Source organism: Macrosteles quadrilineatus, unplaced genomic scaffold (genome assembly GCF_028750875.1).
Source record: "Macrosteles quadrilineatus isolate MER2022 unplaced genomic scaffold, UCM_ALF_1.0 Scaffold_3__2_contigs__length_128488019, whole genome shotgun sequence".
Classification (NCBI taxonomy): Eukaryota; Metazoa; Arthropoda; class Insecta; order Hemiptera; family Cicadellidae; genus Macrosteles; species Macrosteles quadrilineatus.
Genome location: NW_026542596.1, coordinates 33,228,833 through 33,252,322, shown reverse-complemented (window position 1 = coordinate 33,252,322; position 23,490 = coordinate 33,228,833). Strand labels below are relative to the sequence as shown.

Sequence of the window (23,490 nt, the reverse complement as noted above, 5' to 3'; positions counted from 1 at the left end):
GACCTGTTTCCCTATATTTCCATAGCATTTAAGTATTACAGATTCATTAATTTAACAGTCATAAAGGGTTTCCGTACTCCTTTCTTTTCACTGCTCACCTTTCCGCTTCCTTTACCTCTATCTACGTCGTGGACCTGTCCCCCCTCGCATAGCTTTTTAGTATAAAGATATACCAACATCTTTGAATATTTAATATTCAATGCCAACATTAAATTGAATAATGTAAAAGGCTGCTTTGTTCTAAATACATGCATAAATTTTTTTTATTTAAAGGTGAATTTTAATACTAAACATAAACGGTATATAACTGCCGACTAATATTGTTAAGTTCAATTTAATAATCTGAATGTTGTGAAATTTAATTAGCCGAAATCAAACTTCTGAAAGCTGTGAAATTATAATGATATATATTCATATACGCCAAACTGTTTACTCCATGAATGAAAGAGTAAAATTCGTTCTCTCTGTCTTAAGTAGACAACTAAATTGTTGGTCGCAAAACGTAAACAAATAAAAAGAAGAAGAAGGTATCTACTAATGTTATTCTTATAGGACAAATTTAAAAATGTTTTTTAAGTATTTTATAATTAATACTGAGCGGAATCGTCTAGAATTTTAATGGTGTCTTCCCACTGGTGTCATAATTATTTGTGTAAAATTTGAACGCTATAAGTGCGACGGTTCTTGAGTTTTTGGTGCGAACGCACACACACACACACACACACACACGCACACAAACACACACACACACACACACGGACAAGCGGACAACTTTTCTCCGACTCCGCTATACACGATACATAGATTCGTTCACTCATCTATAAATTGAGATTATTAATTGATGTGGCTTAACTCTTCTAGAGGGATAACCTAAATTTAAAGTTATCTTACGCTGTTGGAAGTCAACGACATCATTGAGTTAAACATGTTTTAATTTACTTTAGTTTGATATTTAGATATTGTTTTAAAAATAAATGGAGAGTAAGTAGGATAATTATAGTTGTTTTTCTTTTACAACAGAAACTTTTATTCAGCGTACACAACAGTAAACCTGTAAACGGATAGCAAAAAAATATGTTAATTGTTTAAACCCCTTACATAATAGGTATGTGTTTTCTTGATTTTGTATGTTCTCAAGTAGGAAAAATAAGTAATTGTTGAATACTAAAATTATAAAAAATGTTTTCAATATTTAAAAAAAATGATTAACGTAACAGTCGTTAAAAACCAAATTCTACTTTTGGTTTATGTTTTAATTTTTAGGTTTAAAATAATCAATTATCTTAAACCACCTTTGTCAACTTTTGAACTATTTAAATATAAGCATGGTTATATTTTATAGACATAAATAGGTTTGGAATGACCAAGATTTCACAAAGTCCAGTAAAATGTTGAGGTCTCTCTATATAAGCGGGTTTAAATCCCGTAGATATTCGATCAAAATTGAGTTCAATAATCCTTAATTGTGGGATAGCTTTGTAATAGATTAATTGAGATCATTAATTAATGTGGCTTAACTCTTCTAGAGGGATAACCTAAATCTAAAGTTATCTTACGCTGTTGGAAGTCGATGACTTTATTGAGTTAAACATGTTATTCTTAATATAGTACTTAACACAGTATTCTTTATATTGTCTTCATTCACTATACAGCAATTAATATATTTGTTAAACTTATTTGGGCCTAGTAGTTTTTATTACAATAACGTGACGAAAGTTATTCTTAGACTTCTGATTGTTCTATTCCAGAATATCAAGATAACGGTTTATTAAAGTGGATAAAAGGCAAAATCAGCAGTGAAAAAGGTAAGAAAATCAATTTTAACCAAACCTATTTGGGTAGTTTTATTCCTCTGGATAATACGCATATGAAATTAAAACAAAACCAACACTGTCAAAAGATCATATATGTTTTAATAAATGCAAACAATTCATAACAAGTTACGTCTACAAGTTGTGTTTGATGTAAAATAATAATTATATAATTATCTTTGAGCAGTAGTTGTTACGTTTTGCCGATAGCTCAGTTGGCAAAGATTTCACAAAGTCCAGTAAAATGTTGAGGTCTCTCTATATAAGCGGGTTTAAATCCCGTAGATATTCGATCAAAATTGAGTTCAATAATCCTTAATTGTTAGATAGCTTTGTAATACATAAATTGAAATTATTAACTGACGTGGCTTAACTCTTCTATAATGAAAACCTAAAGTTAAAGTTATCTTACGCTGTTGAAAGTGGACGACTTTATTGAGTTAAACATGTTTCAATTTACTTTGTTTTACTATTTTAATATTGTTTTAAAAATAAATGAAAAGTGTGTAGAATATTTATAGTTATATTTCTTTTTACAACAGAAACTTTTATTCAGCGTAAAAAACTGTAAACCTATTAGTAAACGGATAGCAAAAAAATATTTCAATTGTTTAAACCCCTTAGATAATAGGTATGTGTTTTCTTGATTTAGTTTGTTCTTAAGTAGGACAAATAAGTAATTGATCAATATTGAAATTTAAAAAAATGTTTTCAATCTTTTGATTACTTTCATATTTTATATATATTTTTTTATTTAGTGTATTATTTAGTGTTATATTGTAGTGTTCTTTATATTGTCATAATTTACTATACAGTAATTGATATATTCTTTTAACTTATTTAGGCCTAGTATTTTTATATCAATATTTAATTTGATTGATATTTCTGTTAACAGACAAGGATGGAATGGATTTAAAGCATATACTTGAAAATTACTTTAAAGGTAAGCTGCGACTATTCTTTAAAATAGTTTATTATTTCTCGTTTTCTTCTAATCATTATGCTCAGTGGTATTTTTTTATATTTATTTTGGTTTTGGTTTGGGTCAGATAGTTAATTGTTGATTTTTGACAATGCTGAAAATTGTCAAAAACGTTTTCAATCTGTAGATTGTTTTTACATTTCTTTTAAATACTCAAACATTCTATAACTTGATTAAATTTTCTTTACTATACATTTAATTTAAACTTATATATTTTTATTACAATCTCTAATTTATTAATCGCTTCTGTTAACAGACAACAAGAATAAAATTATTTTGATGGTATGTACGAAAATAATACAAAATTTAAGCAGCAAACATTAGGTAAAAAAAAGTTTAAATAACGTATCCGATAAAAAACCACATTCTACTTTGGGTTTATGTTTTAATTTTTAGGTTTAAGATAATCAATAATTATCTTTAGCAACCTTTGCCAACTTTTAACTATTTAAATATAAGCATGGTTATATTTTATGGACGTAAACAAGTTTGGAATGGATTTAAAAATTATCATAATATCATTTATAAGAACATGTATCAAAATGATACTAGCTTCTATCGTGAGAAAAGTTATTCTTAGACTTCTAATTGTTTTATTACAGGATATCAAAATGGCGGTTTAAAGGAGTGGATAAATGGCAAAATTAGCAATGATAAAGGTAAGAAATTCAATTATAACAAAACCTTTTTGTGTAGTTTTTTTACTCTGAATAATATGCATATAAAATTAAAACAAAACCACCACTGTAGAAAGTTCATTTTTTTTTTAAATGATGCAAACAATTCATAACAAGTTACGTCTACAAGTTGTGATTGATGTAAAATAATAATTATATAATTATTTTTGAGCTATAGTTGTTACGTTCTGCGGATGGTGCATGGAAGCTCAGTTGGCTAAAACTTCATACGGTCCAGTAAAATGTTGAGATCTCTCTACAAACGCGGGTTTAAATCCCGTAGATATTCGATCAAAATTAAGTTCAACAATCCTTATGTGTTGGATAGCTTTGTAATAGATAAATTGAGATTATTAATTGATGTAGCTTAACTCTTCTATAGGGATAACCTTAAGTTAAAGTTATCTTACGCTCTTGGAAGTCGACGACTTTATTGAGTGAAACATGTTTTAATTTACTTTGGTCTACTATTTAGATGTTATTAAAAAATAAATGGAGAGCGAGTAAATTATTTATAGTTATATTTATTTTACAACAGAATCTTTTAGTTAGCGTACACAACTGTAAACCAGTAAACGGATAGCAAAAAAATATGTCAATTATTTAAACCCCTTACATAATAGGTATGTGTTTTCTTGATTTAGTTTGTTCTTAAGTAGGACAAATAAGTAGTTGTTGAAAATTGAAATTTTAGAAAACGTTTTCAATCTTTTGATTACTTTCATATTTTATATTGTTTTTAAATATTTGAGTATTCTTTATATTGTCTTAATTTACTATAATTAAAATATTTTTTCAACTTATTTAGAAATATTTATTACAATATCTAATTTATTAAACATTTCTGTTAACAGACAAGGATGGAATGGATTTAAAGCATATACTTGAAAACTATTCTAAAAATAAGCTGCGACTATTTTAAACAATAGTTTATTATTTCTCGTTTTCTTCTAATCATTATGCTCATTGGTATTTTTTTTTTGTTTTTGTTTGGGTCAGTTAGTTATTTGTTGATGTTTGACAATGCTAAAAATTTTCAAAAACGTTCTCAATCTTTCGATTGTTCTTACATTGCTTTTAAATATTCAAACATTCTATAACTTGATTAAAATTTTCTTTACAATACATTTAATTTAAACTTATATATTTTTATTACAATCTCTAATTTATTAATCGTTTCTGTTAACAGACAACAAGAATAAAATTAATGTTGATGGTATGTACGAAAATAATTCAGAAGATAAGCAGCTAACATAAAAAAAAAATTAATTAACATATCAGTCGATAAAAAACCAAATTCTACTTTTTGTTTGTGTTTTAATTTTTAGGTTTAAAATTATCAATTGTCTTAAACAACCTTTGTCAACTCTTGAATCATTTCAATATAAGCATGGTTATATTTTATGAACGTAAAAAAGTTTGGAATGATTTAAAAAAAATAATAATAATATCATTTATAAGAACATGTATCAAAATCATACTAGCTTTTATCGTGAGGAAATTTACTCTTAGACTTCTGATTGTTTTATTACAGAATATCAAGATGACGGCTTAATAAATTGGGTAAAAGGCAAAATAAGCAATGATAAAGGTAAGAAATTCAATTATAACAAAACCTATTTGGGTGGTGTTATTTCTCTAAATAATAAGCATATGAAATTTAAAAAAAAACCACCACTGTAAAAAGATCATATATTTTTTTAATAAATGCAAACAATTCATAACAAGTTAGTCTACAAGTTGTGTTTGATGTAAAATAATAATTATATAATTTTCTTTGAGCAGTAGTTGTTACGTTCTGCCGATGGTGCATGGTAGCTCAGTTGGCTAAGTTTACACAGTCAAGTAAAATGTTGAGATCTCTCTTTATACGCGGGCTTAAATCCCGTATATATTCGATCAAAATTGAGTTCAATAATCCTTAATTGTTGGATAGCTTTGTAATAGATAAATTGAGATCATTAATTAATGTGGCTCAACTCTTCTATAGCGATAAACTAAAGTTAAAGTTATCTTACGCTGTTGGAAGTCGACGACTTTATTGAGTTAAACATGTTTTAATTTACTTTGGTTTACTATTTGAATATTGTTTTAAAATAAAAGAAAAGTGTGTATAAAATTTATAGTTATAGTTCTTAGTTTATAGTTTATAGTTCTTTTTACAACAGAAACTTTTATTCAGCGTACAAAACTGTAAACCTATTAGTAAACGGATAGCAAAAAAATATTTCAATTGTTTAAACCCCTTTGATAATAGGTATGTGTCTTCTTGATTTAGTTTGTACTTAAGTAGGACAAATAAGTAATTGATCAATATTGAAATTTAAAAAAATGTTTTCAATCTTTTGATTACTTTCATATTTTATATATTTTGTTTTTATTTGTATTGTTCTTTATATTGTCATAATTTACTATACAGTAATTGATATATTCTTTTAACTTATTTAGGCCTAGTATTTTTATATCAATATTTAATTTGATTGATATTTCTGTTAACAGACAAGGATGGAATGGATTTAAAGCATATACTTGAAAATTACTTTAAAGGTAAGCTGCGACTATTCTTTAAAATAGTTTATTATTTCTCGTTTTTTCTAATCATTATGCTCAGTGGTATTTTTTTATATTTATTTTGGTTTTGGTTTGGGTCAGTTAGTTAATTGTTGATTTTTTGACAATGCTGAAAATGGTCAAAAACGTTTTCAATCTGTAGATTGTTTTTACATTTCTTTTAAATATTCAAACATTCTATAACTTGATTAAATTTTCTTTACTATACATTTAATTTAAACTTATATATTTTTATTACAATCTCTAATTTATTAATCGCTTCTGTTAACAGTCAACAAGAATAAAATTATTTTGATGGTATGTACGAAAATAATTCAAAAGTTAAGCAGAAAACATTATGTAAAAAAAGTTTAAATAACGTATCCGATAAAAACCACATTCTACTTTGGGTTTATGTTTTAATTTTTAGGTTTAAAATAATCAATAATTATCTTTAGCAACCTTTGCCAACTTTTGAACTATTTAAATATAAGCATGGTTAAATTTTATGGATGTAAACAAGTTTGGAATGGATTTAAAAATTATCATAAGATCAATTTATAAGAACATGTATCAAAATGATACTAGCTTCTATCGTGAGAAAAGGTATTCCTAGACTTCTGATTGTTTTATTACAGGATATCAAAATGGCGGTTTAAAGGATTGGATAAATGGAAAAATTAGCAATGATAAAGGTAAGAAATTCAATAATAACAAAACCTTTTTGTGTAGTTTTTTTACTCTGAATAATATGCATGTAAAATTAAAACAAAACCACCACTGTAGAAAGATCATATATTTTTTTAATAAATGCAAACAATTCATAACAAGTTACGTCTACAAGTTGTGATTGATGTAAAATAATAATTATATAATTATTTTTGAGCTATAGTTGTTACGTTCTGCGGATGGTGCATGGAAGCTCAGTTGGCTAAAACTTTAAACGGTCCAGTAAAATGTTGAGATCTCTCTACAAACGCGGGTTTAAATCCCGTAGATATTCGATCAAAATTAAGTTCAACAATCCTTATGTGTTGGATAGCTTTGTAATACAGTAGATAAATTGAGATTATTAATTGATGTAGCTTAACTCTTCTATAGGGATAACCTTAAGTTAAAGTTATCTTACGCTCTTGGAAGTCGACGACTTTATTGAGTGAAACATGTTTTAATTTACTTTGGTTTACTATTTAGATGTTATTTAAAAATAAATGAAGAGCGAGTAAATTATTTATAGTTATATTTATTTTACAACAGAATCTTTTAGTTAGCGTACACAACTGTAAACCTGTAAACGGATAGCAAAAAATATGTCAATTATTTAAACCCCTTACATAATAGGTATGTGTTTTCTTGATTTAGTTTGTTCTTAAGTCGGACAAATAAGTAGTTGTTGAAAATTGAAATTTTAGAAAATGTTTTCTATCTTTTGATTACTTTCATATTTTATATTGTTTTTAACTATTTTAGTATTCTTTATATTGTCTTAATTTACTATAATTAAAATATTTTTTCAACTTATTTAGTAATATTTATTACAATATCTAATTTATTAACCATTTCTGTTAACAGACAAGGATGGAATGGATTTAAAGCATATACTTGAAAACTATTCTAAAAATAAGCTGCGACTATTTAAAAAAATAGTTTATTATTTCTCGTTTTCTTTTAATCATTATGCTCATTGGTTTTTTGTTTTTTTTTTTGGTTTGGGGCAGTTAGTTATTTGTTGATGTTTGACAATGCTAAAAATTTTCAAAAACGTTCTCAATCTTTCGATTGTTCTTACATTGCTTTTAAATATTCAAACATTCTATAACTTGATTAAATTTTCTTTACAATACATTTAATTTAAACTTATATATTTGTATTACAATCTCTAATTTATTAATCGTTTCTGTTAACAGACAACAAGAATAAAATTAATGTTGATGGTATGTACGAAAATAATTCAAAAGATAAGCAGCGAACATAAAAAAAAAATAATTAACATATCAGTCGATAAAAAACCAAATTCTACTTTTTGTTTGTGTTTTAATTTTTTGGTTTAAAATTATCAATTATCTTAAACAACCTTTGTCAACTCTTGAATTATTTCAATATAATCATGGTTATATTTTATGAACGTAAAAAAGTTTGGAATGTTTTAAAAAAATAATCATAATATCATTTATAAGAACATGTATCAAAATCATACTAACTTTTATCGTGAGGAAATTTACTCTTAGACTTCTGATTGTTTTATTACAGAATATCAAGATGACGGCTTAATAAATTGGGTAAAAGGCAAAATAAGCAATGATAAAGGTAAGAAATTCAATTATAACAAAACCTATTTGGGTGGTGTTATTTCTCTAAATAATAAGCATATGAAATTAAAAAAAACCACCACTGTAAAAAGATCATATATTTTTTTAATAAATGCAAACAATTCATAACAAGTTAGTCTACAAGTTGTGTTTGATGTAAAATAATAATTATATAATTTTCTTTGAGCAGTAGTTGTTACGTTCTGCCGATGGTGCATGGTAGCTCAGTTGGCTAAGTTTACACAGTCCAGTAAAATGTTGAGATCTCTCTTTATACGCGGGCTTAAATCCCGTATATATTCGATCAAAATTGAGTTCAATAATCCTTAATTGTTGGATAGCTTTGTAATAGATAAATTGAGATCATTAATTAATGTGGCTCAACTCTTCTATAGCGATAACCTAAAGTTAAAGTTATCTTACGCTGTTGGAAGTCGACAACTTTATTGAGTTAAACATGTTTTAATTTACTTTGGTTTACTATTTGAATATTGTTTTGAAATAAAAAAAAAGTGTGTATAAAATTTATAGTTATAGTTCTTAGTTTATAGTTTATAGTTCTTTTTACAACAGAAACTTTTATTCAGCGTACAAAACTGTAAACCTATTAGTAAACGGATAGCAAAAAAATATTTCAATTGTTTAAACCCCTTTGATAATAGGTATGTGTCTTCTTGATTTAGTTTGTTCTTAAGTAGGACAAATAAGTAATTGATCAATATTGAAATTTAAAAAAATGTTTTCAATCTTTTGATTACTTTTATATTTTATATATTTTGTTTTTATTTGTAGTGTTCTTTATATTGTCATAATTTACTATACAGTAATTGATATATTCTTTTAACTTATTTAGGCCTAGTATTTTTATATCAATATTTAATTTGATTGATATTTCTGTTAACAGACAAGGATGGAATGGATTTAAAGCATATACTTGAAAATTACTTTAAAGGTAAGCTGCGACTATTCTTTAAAATAGTTTATTATTTCTCGTTTTCTTCTAATCATTATGCTCAGTGGTATTTTTTTATATTTATTTTGGTTTTGGTTTGGGTCAGTTAGTTAATTGTTGATTTTTGACAATGCTGAAAATTGTCAAAAACGTTTTCAATCTGTAGATTGTTTTTACATTTCTTTTAAATATTTAAACATTCTATAACTTGATTAATTTTTTTTTAATATACGTAAATTTAAACTTATATATTTTTATTACAATCTCTAATTTATTAATCGGTTCTGTTAACAGACAACAAGAATAAAATTATTTCGATGGTATGTACGAAAATAATTCAAAAGTTAAGCAGCAAACATTATGTAAAAAAAAGTTTAAATAACGTATCCGATAAAAACCACATTCTACTTTGGGTTTATGTTTTAATTTGTAGGTTTAAAATAATCAATAATTATCTTTAGCAACCTTTGCCAACTTTTAACTATTTAAATATAAGCATGGTTATATTTTATAGACGTAAACAAGTTTGGAATGGATTTAAAAATTATCATAATATCATTTATAAGTACATGTATCAAAATGATGCTAGCTTCTATCGTGAGAAAGGTTATTCTAAGACTTCTGATTGTTTTATTACAGGATATCAAAATGGCGGTTTAAAGGATTGGATAAATGGCAAAATTAGCAATGATAAAGGTAAGAAATTCAATTATAACAAAACCTTTTTGGGTAGTTTTTTTACTCTGAATAATAAGCATATAAAATTAAAACAAAACCACCATGGTAGAAAGATCATATATTTTTTTAATAAATGCAAACAATTCATAACAAGTTACGTCTACAAGTTGTGATTGATGTAAAATAATAATTATATAATTATCTTTGAGCTATAGTTGTTACGTTCTGCGGATGGTGCATGGAAGCTCAGTTGGCTAAAACTTCATACGGTCCAGTAAAATGTTGAGATCTCTCTACAAACGCGGGTTTAAATCCCGTAGATATCCGATCGAAATTGAGTTCAATAATCCTCAATTGTTGGAAAGCTTTGTAATAGATAAATTGAGCTCATTAATTAATGTGGCTCAACTCTTCTATAGCGATAACCTAAAGTTAAAGTTATCTTATGCTGTTGGAAGTCAACGACTTTATTGAGTTAAACATGTTCTAATTTACTTTGGTTTGCTATTTAAATATTGTTTTAAAAATAAAAGAAAAGTGTGTAGAATATTTATAGTTATATTTATTTTTACAACCGAAACTTTTATTTAGCGTACACAACTGTAAACCTGTAAACGGATAGCAAAAAAATATGTCAATTATTTAAACCCCTTACATAATAGGTATGTGTTTTCTTGATTAAGTTTGTTCTTAAGTAGGACAAATAAGTAGTTGTTGAAAATTGAAATTTTAGAAAATGTTTTCAATCTTTTGATTAATTTCATATTTTATATTGTTTTTAAATATTTGAGTATTCTTTATATTGTCCTAATTTACTATAATTAAAATATTTTTTCAACTTATTTAGTAATATTTATTACAATATCTAATTTAATAAACATTTCTGTTAACAGACAAGGATGGAAAGGATTTAAAGCATATACTTGAAAACTATTCTAAAAATAAGCTGCGACTATTTTAAAAAACAGTTTATTATTTCTCGTTTTCTTCTAATCATTATGCTCATTGGTATATTTTTTTTGTTTTGGTTTGGGTCAGTTAGTTATTTGTTGATGTTTGACAATGCTAAAAATTTTCAAAAACGTTCTCAATCTTTGGATTGTTCTTACATTGCTTTTAAATATTCAAACATTCTATAACTTGATTAAATATTGTTTACTATACATTTAATTTAAACTTATATATTTTTATTACAATCTCTAATTTATTAATCGTTTCTGTTAACAGACAACAAGAATAAAATTTATGTTGATGGTATGTACGAAAATAATTCAAAAGATAAGCAGCGAACATAAAAAAAAATTAATTAACATATAAGTCGATAAAAAACCAAATTCTACTTTTTGTTTGTGTTTTAATTTTTAGGTTTAAAATTATCAATTATCTTAAACAACCTTTTTCAACTCTTTAACTATTTCAATATAAGCATGGTTATATTTTATGGACGTAAAAAAGTTTGGAATGTTTTTAAAAAATAATCATAATATCATTTATAAGAACATGTATCAAAATCATACTAACTTTTATCGTGAGGAAATTTACTCTTAGACTTCTGATTGTTCTATTCCAGAATATCAAGATAACGGTTTATTAAAGTGGATAAAAGGCAAAATCAGCAGTGAAAAAGGTAAGAAAATCAATTTTAACCAAACCTATTTGGGTAGTTTTATTCCTCTGGATAATACGCATATGAAATTAAAACAAAACCAACACTGTCAAAAGATCATATATGTTTTAATAAATGCAAACAATTCATAACAAGTTACGTCTACAAGTTGTGTTTGATGTAAAATAATAATTATATAATTATCTTTGAGCAGTAGTTGTTACGTTTTGCCGATAGCTCAGTTGGCAAAGATTTCACAAAGTCCAGTAAAATGTTGAGGTCTCTCTATATAAGCGGGTTTAAATCCCGTAGATATTCGATCAAAATTGAGTGTAATAATCCTTAATTGTTAGATAGCTTTGTAATACATAAATTGAAATTATTAACTGACGTGGCTTAACTCTTCTATAATGAAAACCTAAAGTTAAAGTTATCTTACGCTGTTGAAAGTGGACGACTTTATTGAGTTAAACATGTTTCAATTTACTTTGTTTTACTATTTTAATATTGTTTTAAAAATAAATGAAAAGTGTGTGGAATATTTATAGTTATATTTCTTTTTACAACAGAAACTTTTATTCAGCGTAAAAAACTGTAAACCTATTAGTAAACGGATAGCAAAAAAATATTTCAATTGTTTAAACCCCTTAGATAATAGGTATGTGTTTTCTTGATTTAGTTTGTTCTTAAGTAGGACAAATAAGTAATTGATCAATATTGAAATTTAAAAAAATGTTTTCAATCTTTTGATTACTTTCATATTTTATATATATTTTTTTATTTAGTGTATTATTTAGTGTTATATTGTAGTGTTCTTTATATTGTCATAATTTACTATACAGTAATTGATATATTCTTTTAACTTATTTAGGCCTAGTATTTTTATATCAATATTTAATTTGATTGATATTTCTGTTAACAGACAAGGATGGAATGGATTTAAAGCATATACTTGAAAATTACTTTAAAGGTAAGCTGCGACTATTCTTTAAAATAGTTTATTATTTCTCGTTTTCTTCTAATCATTATGCTCAGTGGTATTTTTTTATATTTATTTTGGTTTTGGTTTGGGTCAGATAGTTAATTGTTGATTTTTGACAATGCTGAAAATTGTCAAAAACGTTTTCAATCTGTAGATTGTTTTTACATTTCTTTTAAATACTCAAACATTCTATAACTTGATTAAATTTTCTTTACTATACATTTAATTTAAACTTATATATTTTTATTACAATCTCTAATTTATTAATCGCTTCTGTTAACAGACAACAAGAATAAAATTATTTTGATGGTATGTACGAAAATAATACAAAATTTAAGCAGCAAACATTAGGTAAAAAAAAGTTTAAATAACGTATCCGATAAAAAACCACATTCTACTTTGGGTTTATGTTTTAATTTTTAGGTTTAAGATAATCAATAATTATCTTTAGCAACCTTTGCCAACTTTTAACTATTTAAATATAAACATGGTTATATTTTATGGACGTAAACAAGTTTGGAATGGATTTAAAAATTATCATAATATCATTTATAAGAACATGTATCAAAATGATACTAGCTTCTATCGTGAGAAAAGTTATTCTTAGACTTCTAATTGTTTTATTACAGGATATCAAAATGGCGGTTTAAAGGAGTGGATAAATGGCAAAATTAGCAATGATAAAGGTAAGAAATTCAATTATAACAAAACCTTTTTGTGTAGTTTTTTTACTCTGAATAATATGCATATAAAATTAAAACAAAACCACCACTGTAGAAAGTTCATTTTTTTTTTAAATGATGCAAACAATTCATAACAAGTTACGTCTACAAGTTGTGATTGATGTAAAATAATAATTATATAATTATTTTTGAGCTATAGTTGTTACGTTCTGCGGATGGTGCATGGAAGCTCAGTTGGCTAAAACTTCATACGGTCCAGTAAAATGTTGAGATCTCTCTACAAACGCGGGTTTAAATCCCGTAGATATTCGATCAAAATTAAGTTCAACAATCCTTATGTGTTGGATAGCTTTGTAATAGATAAATTGAGATTATTAATTGATGTAGCTTAACTCTTCTATAGGGATAACCTTAAGTTAAAGTTATCTTACGCTCTTGGAAGTCGACGACTTTATTGAGTGAAACATGTTTTAATTTACTTTGGTTTACTATTTAGATGTTATTAAAAAATAAATGGAGAGCGAGTAAATTATTTATAGTTATATTTATTTTACAACAGAATCTTTTAGTTAGCGTACACAACTGTAAACCAGTAAACGGATAGCAAAAAAATATGTCAATTATTTAAACCCCTTACATAATAGGTATGTGTTTTCTTGATTTAGTTTGTTCTTAAGTAGGACAAATAAGTAGTTGTTGAAAATTGAAATTTTAGAAAACGTTTTCAATCTTTTGATTACTTTCATATTTTATATTGTTTTTAAATATTTGAGTATTCTTTATATTGTCTTAATTTACTATAATTAAAATATTTTTTCAAATTATTTAGAAATATTTATTACAATATCTAATTTATTAAACATTTCTGTTAACAGACAAGGATGGAATGGATTTAAAGCATATACTTGAAAACTATTCTAAAAATAAGCTGCGACTATTTTAAACAATAGTTTATTATTTCTCGTTTTCTTCTAATCATTATGCTCATTGGTATTTTTTTTTTTGTTTTTGTTTGGGTCAGTTAGTTATTTGTTGATGTTTGACAATGCTAAAAATTTTCAAAAACGTTCTCAATCTTTCGATTGTTCTTACATTGCTTTTAAATATTCAAACATTCTATAACTTGATTAAAATTTTCTTTACAATACATTTAATTTAAACTTATATATTTTTATTACAATCTCTAATTTATTAATCGTTTCTGTTAACAGACAACAAGAATAAAATTAATGTTGATGGTATGTACGAAAATAATTCAGAAGATAAGCAGCTAACATAAAAAAAAAAATTAATTAACATATCAGTCGATACAAAACCAAATTCTACTTTTTGTTTGTGTTTTAATTTTTAGGTTTAAAATTATCAATTGTCTTAAACAACCTTTGTCAACTCTTGAATCATTTCAATATAAGCATGGTTATATTTTATGAACGTAAAAAAGTTTGGAATGATTTAAAAAAAATAATAATAATATCATTTATAAGAACATGTATCAAAATCATACTAGCTTTTATCGTGAGGAAATTTACTCTTAGACTTCTGATTGTTTTATTACAGAATATCAAGATGACGGCTTAATAAATTGGGTAAAAGGCAAAATAAGCAATGCTAAAGGTAAGAAATTCAATTATAACAAAACCTATTTGGGTGGTGTTATTTCTCTAAATAATAAGCATATGAAATTTAAAAAAAAAACCACCACTGTAAAAAGATCATATATTTTTTTAATAAATGCAAACAATTCATAACAAGTTAGTCTACAAGTTGTGTTTGATGTAAAATAATAATTATATAATTTTCTTTGAGCAGTAGTTGTTACGTTCTGCCGATGGTGCATGGTAGCTCAGTTGGCTAAGTTTACACAGTCAAGTAAAATGTTGAGATCTCTCTTTATACGCGGGCTTAAATCCCGTATATATTCGTTCAAAATTGAGTTCAATAATCCTTAATTGTTGGATAGCTTTGTAATAGATAAATTGAGATCATTAATTAATGTGGCTCAACTCTTCTATAGCGATAAACTAAAGTTAAAGTTATCTTACGCTGTTGGAAGTCGACGACTTTATTGAGTTAAACATGTTTTAATTTACTTTGGTTTACTATTTGAATATTGTTTTAAAATAAAAGAAAAGTGTGTATAAAATTTATAGTTATAGTTCTTAGTTTATAGTTTATAGTTCTTTTTACAACAGAAACTTTTATTCAGCGTACAAAACTGTAAACCTATTAGTAAACGGATAGCAAAAAAATATTTCAATTGTTTAAACCCCTTTGATAATAGGTATGTGTCTTCTTGATTTAGTTTGTACTTAAGTAGGACAAATAAGTAATTGATCAATATTGAAATTTAAAAAAATGTTTTCAATCTTTTGATTACTTTCATATTTTATATATTTTGTTTTTATTTGTATTGTTCTTTATATTGTCATAATTTACTATACAGTAATTGATATATTCTTTTAACTTATTTAGGCCTAGTATTTTTATATCAATATTTAATTTGATTGATATTTCTGTTAACAGACAAGGATGGAATGGATTTAAAGCATATACTTGAAAATTACTTTAAAGGTAAGCTGCGACTATTCTTTAAAATAGTTTATTATTTCTCGTTTTTTCTAATCATTATGCTCAGTGGTATTTTTTTATATTTATTTTGGTTTTGGTTTGGGTCAGTTAGTTAATTGTTGATTTTTTGACAATGCTGAAAATGGTCAAAAACGTTTTCAATCTGTAGATTGTTTTTACATTTCTTTTAAATATTCAAACATTCTATAACTTGATTAAATTTTCTTTACTATACATTTAATTTAAACTTATATATTTTTATTACAATCTCTAATTTATTAATCGCTTCTGTTAACAGTCAACAAGAATAAAATTATTTTGATGGTATGTACGAAAATAATTCAAAAGTTAAGCAGAAAACATTATGTAAAAAAAGTTTAAATAACGTATCCGATAAAAACCACATTCTACTTTGGGTTTATGTTTTAATTTTTAGGTTTAAAATAATCAATAATTATCTTTAGCAACCTTTGCCAACTTTTGAACTATTTAAATATAAGCATGGTTATATTTTATGGATGTAAACAAGTTTGGAATGGATTTAAAAATTATCATAAGATCAATTTATAAGAACATGTATCAAAATGATACTAGCTTCTATCGTGAGAAAAGGTATTCCTAGACTTCTGATTGTTTTATTACAGGATATCAAAATGGCGGTTTAAAGGATTGGATAAATGGAAAAATTAGCAATGATAAAGGTAAGAAATTCAATAATAACAAAACCTTTTTGTGTAGTTTTTTTACTCTGAATAATATGCATGTAAAATTAAAACAAAACCACCACTGTAGAAAGATCATATATTTTTTTAATAAATGCAAACAATTCATAACAAGTTACGTCTACAAGTTGTGATTGATGTAAAATAATAATTATATAATTATTTTTGAGCTATAGTTGTTACGTTCTGCGGATGGTGCATGGAAGCTCAGTTGGCTAAAACTTTAAACGGTCCAGTAAAATGTTGAGATCTCTCTACAAACGCGGGTTTAAATCCCGTAGATATTCGATCAAAATTAAGTTCAACAATCCTTATGTGTTGGATAGCTTTGTAATACAGTAGATAAATTGAGATTATTAATTGATGTAGCTTAACTCTTCTATAGGGATAACCTTAAGTTAAAGTTATCTTACGCTCTTGGAAGTCGACGACTTTATTGAGTGAAACATGTTTTAATTTACTTTGGTTTACTATTTAGATGTTATTAAAAAATAAATGGAGAGCGAGTAAATTATTTATAGTTATATTTATTTTACAACAGAATCTTTTAGTTAGCGTACACAACTGTAAACCAGTAAACGGATAGCAAAAAAATATGTCAATTATTTAAACCCCTTACATAATAGGTATGTGTTTTCTTGATTTAGTTTGTTCTTAAGTAGGACAAATAAGTAGTTGTTGAAAATTGAAATTTTAGAAAACGTTTTCAATCTTTTGATTACTTTCATATTTTATATTGTTTTTAAATATTTGAGTATTCTTTATATTGTCTTAATTTACTATAATTAAAATATTTTTTCAACTTATTTAGAAATATTTATTACAATATCTAATTTATTAAACATTTCTGTTAACAGACAAGGATGGAATGGATTTAAAGCATATACTTGAAAACTATTCTAAAAATAAGCTGCGACTATTTTAAACAATAGTTTATTATTTCTCGTTTTCTTCTAATCATTATGCTCATTGGTATTTTTTTTTTGTTTTTGTTTGGGTCAGTTAGTTATTTGTTGATGTTTGACAATGCTAAAAATTTTCAAAAACGTTCTCAATCTTTCGATTGTTCTTACATTGCTTTTAAATATTCAAACATTCTATAACTTGATTAAAATTTTCTTTACAATACATTTAATTTAAACTTATATATTTTTATTACAATCTCTAATTTATTAATCGTTTCTGTTAACAGACAACAAGAATAAAATTAATGTTGATGGTATGTACGAAAATAATTCAGAAGATAAGCAGCTAACATAAAAAAAAAAATTAATTAACATATCAGTCGATACAAAACCAAATTCTACTTTTTGTTTGTGTTTTAATTTTTAGGTTTAAAATTATCAATTGTCTTAAACAACCTTTGTCAACTCTTGAATCATTTCAATATAAGCATGGTTATATTTTATGAACGTAAAAAAGTTTGGAATGATTTAAAAAAAATAATAATAATATCATTTATAAGAACATGTATCAAAATCATACTAGCTTTTATCGTGAGGAAATTTACTCTTAGACTTCTGATTGTTTTATTACAGAATATCAAGATGACGGCTTAATAAATTGGGTAAAAGGCAAAATAAGCAATGATAAAGGTAAGAAATTCAATTATAACAAAACCTATTTGGGTGGTGTTATTTCTCTAAATAATAAGCATATGAAATTTAAAAAAAAACCACCACTGTAAAAAGATCATATATTTTTTTAATAAATGCAAACAATTCATAACAAGTTAGTCTACAAGTTGTGTTTGATGTAAAATAATAATTATATAATTTTCTTTGAGCAGTAGTTGTTACGTTCTGCCGATGGTGCATGGTAGCTCAGTTGGCTAAGTTTACACAGTCAAGTAAAATGTTGAGATCTCTCTTTATACGCGGGCTTAAATCCCGTATATATTCGATCAAAATTGAGTTCAATAATCCTTAATTGTTGGATAGCTTTGTAATAGATAAATTGAGATCATTAATTAATGTGGCTCAACTCTTCTATAGCGATAAACTAAAGTTAAAGTTATCTTACGCTGTTGGAAGTCGACGACTTTATTGAGTTAAACATGTTTTAATTTACTTTGGTTTACTATTTGAATATTGTTTTAAAATAAAAGAAAAGTGTGTATAAAATTTATAGTTATAGTTCTTAGTTTATAGTTTATAGTTCTTTTTACAACAGAAACTTTTATTCAGCGTACAAAACTGTAAACCTATTAGTAAACGGATAGCAAAAAAATATTTCAATTGTTTAAACCCCTTTGATAATAGGTATGTGTCTTCTTGATTTAGTTTGTACTTAAGTAGGACAAATAAGTAATTGATCAATATTGAAATTTAAAAAAATGTTTTCAATCTTTTGATTACTTTCATATTTTATATATTTTGTTTTTATTTGTATTGTTCTTTATATTGTCATAATTTACTATACAGTAATTGATATATTCTTTTAACTTATTTAGGCCTAGTATTTTTATATCAATATTTAATTTGATTGATATTTCTGTTAACAGACAAGGATGGAATGGATTTAAAGCATATACTTGAAAATTACTTTAAAGGTAAGCTGCGACTATTCTTTAAAATAGTTTATTATTTCTCGTTTTTTCTAATCATTATGCTCAGTGGTATTTTTTTATATTTATTTTGGTTTTGGTTTGGGTCAGTTAGTTAATTGTTGATTTTTTGACAATGCTGAAAATGGTCAAAAACGTTTTCAATCTGTAGATTGTTTTTACATTTCTTTTAAATATTCAAACATTCTATAACTTGATTAAATTTTCTTTACTATACATTTAATTTAAACTTATATATTTTTATTACAATCTCTAATTTATTAATCGCTTCTGTTAACAGTCAACAAGAATAAAATTATTTTGATGGTATGTACGAAAATAATTCAAAAGTTAAGCAGAAAACATTATGTAAAAAAAGTTTAAATAACGTATCCGATAAAAACCACATTCTACTTTGGGTTTATGTTTTAATTTTTAGGTTTAAAATAATCAATAATTATCTTTAGCAACCTTTGCCAACTTTTGAACTATTTAAATATAAGCATGGTTATATTTTATGGATGTAAACAAGTTTGGAATGGATTTAAAAATTATCATAAGATCAATTTATAAGAACATGTATCAAAATGATACTAGCTTCTATCGTGAGAAAAGGTATTCCTAGACTTCTGATTGTTTTATTACAGGATATCAAAATGGCGGTTTAAAGGATTGGATAAATGGAAAAATTAGCAATGATAAAGGTAAGAAATTCAATAATAACAATACCTTTTTGTGTAGTTTTTTTACTCTGAATAATATGCATGTAAAATTAAAACAAAACCACCACTGTAGAAAGATCATATATTTTTTTAATAAATGCAAACAATTCATAACAAGTTACGTCTACAAGTTGTGATTGATGTAAAATAATAATTATATAATTATTTTTGAGCTATAGTTGTTACGTTCTGCGGATGGTGCATGGAAGCTCAGTTGGCTAAAACTTTAAACGGTCCAGTAAAATGTTGAGATCTCTCTACAAACGCGGGTTTAAATCCCGTAGATATTCGATCAAAATTAAGTTCAACAATCCTTATGTGTTGGATAGCTTTGTAATACAGTAGATAAATTGAGATTATTAATTGATGTAGCTTAACTCTTCTATAGGGATAACCTTAAGTTAAAGTTATCTTACGCTCTTGGAAGTCGACGACTTTATTGAGTGAAACATGTTTTAATTTACTTTGGTTTACTATTTAGATGTTATTTAAAAATAAATGAAGAGCGAGTAAATTATTTATAGTTATATTTATTTTACAACAGAATCTTTTAGTTAGCGTACACAACTGTAAACCTGTAAACGGATAGCAAAAAATATGTCAATTATTTAAACCCCTTACATAATAGGTATGTGTTTTCTTGATTTAGTTTGTTCTTAAGTCGGACAAATAAGTAGTTGTTGAAAATTGAAATTTTAGAAAATGTTTTCTATCTTTTGATTACTTTCATATTTTATATTGTTTTTAACTATTTTAGTATTCTTTATATTGTCTTAATTTACTATAATTAAAATATTTTTTCAACTTATTTAGTAATATTTATTACAATATCTAATTTATTAACCATTTCTGTTAACAGACAAGGATGGAATGGATTTAAAGCATATACTTGAAAACTATTCTAAAAATAAGCTGCGACTATTTAAAAAAATAGTTTATTATTTCTCGTTTTCTTTTAATCATTATGCTCATTGGTTTTTTGTTTTTTTTTTGGTTTGGGGCAGTTAGTTATTTGTTGATGTTTGACAATGCTAAAAATTTTCAAAAACGTTCTCAATCTTTCGATTGTTCTTACATTGCTTTTAAATATTCAAACATTCTATAACTTGATTAAATTTTCTTTACAATACATTTAATTTAAACTTATATATTTGTATTACAATCTCTAATTTATTAATCGTTTCTGTTAACAGACAACAAGAATAAAATTAATGTTGATGGTATGTACGAAAATAATTCAAAAGATAAGCAGCGAACATAAAAAAAAAATAATTAACATATCAGTCGATAAAAAACCAAATTCTACTTTTTGTTTGTGTTTTAATTTTTTGGTTTAAAATTATCAATTATCTTAAACAACCTTTGTCAACTCTTGAATTATTTCAATATAAGCATGGTTATATTTTATGAACGTAAAAAAGTTTGGAATGTTTTAAAAAAATAATCATAATATCATTTATAAGAACATGTATCAAAATCATACTAACTTTTATCGTGAGGAAATTTACTCTTAGACTTCTGATTGTTTTATTACAGAATATCAAGATGACGGCTTAATAAATTGGGTAAAAGGCAAAATAAGCAATGATAAAGGTAAGAAATTCAATTATAACAAAACCTATTTGGGTGGTGTTATTTCTCTAAATAATAAGCATATGAAATTAAAAAAAACCACCACTGTAAAAAGATCATATATTTTTTTAATAAATGCAAACAATTCATAACAAGTTAGTCTACAAGTTGTGTTTGATGTAAAATAATAATTATATAATTTTCTTTGAGCAGTAGTTGTTACGTTCTGCCGATGGTGCATGGTAGCTCAGTTGGCTAAGTTTACACAGTCCAGTAAAATGTTGAGATCTCTCTTTATACGCGGGCTTAAATCCCGTATATATTCGATCAAAATTGAGTTCAATAATCCTTAATTGTTGGATAGCTTTGTAATAGATAAATTGAGATCATTAATTAATGTGGCTCAACTCTTCTATAGCGATAACCTAAAGTTAAAGTTATCTTACGCTGTTGGAAGTCGACAACTTTATTGAGTTAAACATGTTTTAATTTACTTTGGTTTACTATTTGAATATTGTTTTGAAATAAAATAAAAGTGTGTATAAAATTTATAGTTATAGTTCTTAGTTTATAGTTTATAGTTCTTTTTACAACAGAAACTTTTATTCAGCGTACAAAACTGTAAACCTATTAGTAAACGGATAGCAAAAAAATATTTCAATTGTTTAAACCCCTTTGATAATAGGTATGTGTCTTCTTGATTTAGTTTGTTCTTAAGTAGGACAAATAAGTAATTGATCAATATTGAAATTTAAAAAAATGTTTTCAATCTTTTGATTACTTTTATATTTTATATATTTTGTTTTTATTCGTAGTGTTCTTTATATTGTCATAATTTACTATACAGTAATTGATATATTCTTTTAACTTATTTAGGCCTAGTATTTTTATATCAATATTTAATTTGATTGATATTTCTGTTAACAGACAAGGATGGAATGGATTTAAAGCATATACTTGAAAATTACTTTAAAGGTAAGCTGCGACTATTCTTTAAAATAGTTTATTATTTCTCGTTTTCTTCTAATCATTATGCTCAGTGGTATTTTTTTATATTTATTTTGGTTTTGGTTTGGGTCAGTTAGTTAATTGTTGATTTTTGACAATGCTGAAAATTGTCAAAAACGTTTTCAATCTGTAGATTGTTTTTACATTTCTTTTAAATATTCAAACATTCTATAACTTGATTAAATTTTCTTTACTATACATTTTATTTAAACTTATATATTTTTATTACAATCTCTAATTTATTAATCGCTTCTGTTAACAGTCACCAAGAATAAAATTATTTTGATGGTATGTACGAAAATAATTCAAAAGTTAAGCAGCAAACATTATGTAAAAAATGTTTAATTAACCTATCCGATAAAAACCACATTCTACTTTGGGTTTATGTTTTAATTTTTAGGTTTAAAATAATCAATAATTATCATTAGCAACCTTTGCCAACTTTTGAACTATTTAAATATAAGCATGGTTATATTTTATGGATGTAAACAAGTTTGGAATGGATTTAAAAATTATCATAAGATCAATTTATAAGAACATGTATCAAAATGATACTAGCTTCTATCGTGAGAAAAGGTATTCCTAGACTTCTGATTGTTTTATTACAGGATATCAAAATGGCGGTTTAAAGGATTGGATAAATGGAAAAATTAGCAATGATAAAGGTAAGAAATTCAATTATAACAAAACCTTTTTGGGTAGTTTTTTTACTCTGAATAATATGCATATAAAATTAAAACAAAACCACCACTGTAGAAAGATCATATATTTTTTTAATAAATGCAAACAATTCATAACAAGTTACGTCTACAAGTTGTGATTGATGTAAAATAATAATTATATAATTATTTTTGAGCTATAGTTGTTACGTTCTGCGGATGGTGCATGGAAGCTCAGTTGGCTAAAACTTCATACGGTCCAGTAAAATGTTGAGATCTCTCTACAAACGCGGGTTTAAATCCCGTAGATATTCGATCAAAATTAAGTTCAACAATCCTTATGTGTTGGATAGCTTTGTAATAGATAAATTGAGATTATTAATTGATGTAGCTTAACTCTTCTATAGGGATAAGCTTAAGTTAAAGTTATCTTACGCTCTTGGAAGTCGACGACTTTATTGAGT

The 23,490-nt window shown here is 25.4% G+C and overlaps 1 protein-coding gene across 19 annotated transcripts in view; it reads left to right on the top strand.

The window, feature by feature from the left end:
* The first annotated feature begins 2,710 nt into the window (after nt 1-2,710).
* The window catches only part of LOC128989886 (uncharacterized), a 40,841-nt gene continuing 20,061 nt past the window's right edge, over nt 2,711-23,490 (top strand). For 10 of the 19 annotated variants that reach the window (XM_054412011.1, XM_054412004.1, XM_054412006.1 and 7 more), the window contains exons 1-15: nt 2,711-2,754; nt 3,396-3,452; nt 5,005-5,061; nt 5,970-6,017; nt 6,659-6,715; nt 8,271-8,327; nt 9,234-9,281; nt 9,921-9,977; nt 12,488-12,535; nt 13,177-13,233; nt 15,754-15,801; nt 18,059-18,115; nt 19,024-19,071; nt 21,324-21,380; nt 22,287-22,334. In XM_054412011.1, coding sequence (XP_054267986.1) covers nt 2,718-2,754; nt 3,396-3,452; nt 5,005-5,061; nt 5,970-6,017; nt 6,659-6,715; nt 8,271-8,327; nt 9,234-9,281; nt 9,921-9,977; nt 12,488-12,535; nt 13,177-13,233; nt 15,754-15,801; nt 18,059-18,115; nt 19,024-19,071; nt 21,324-21,380; nt 22,287-22,334 — 781 coding nt within the window. In that variant the 5' untranslated portion in view covers nt 2,711-2,717. The remainder of the gene's footprint in view (nt 2,755-3,395; nt 3,453-5,004; nt 5,062-5,969; nt 6,018-6,658; nt 6,716-8,270; nt 8,328-9,233; nt 9,282-9,920; nt 9,978-12,487; nt 12,536-13,176; nt 13,234-15,753; nt 15,802-18,058; nt 18,116-19,023; nt 19,072-21,323; nt 21,381-22,286; nt 22,335-23,490) is intronic. The other 9 variants (XM_054411997.1, XM_054412000.1, XM_054411996.1 and 6 more) reach the window with 9 other exon arrangements.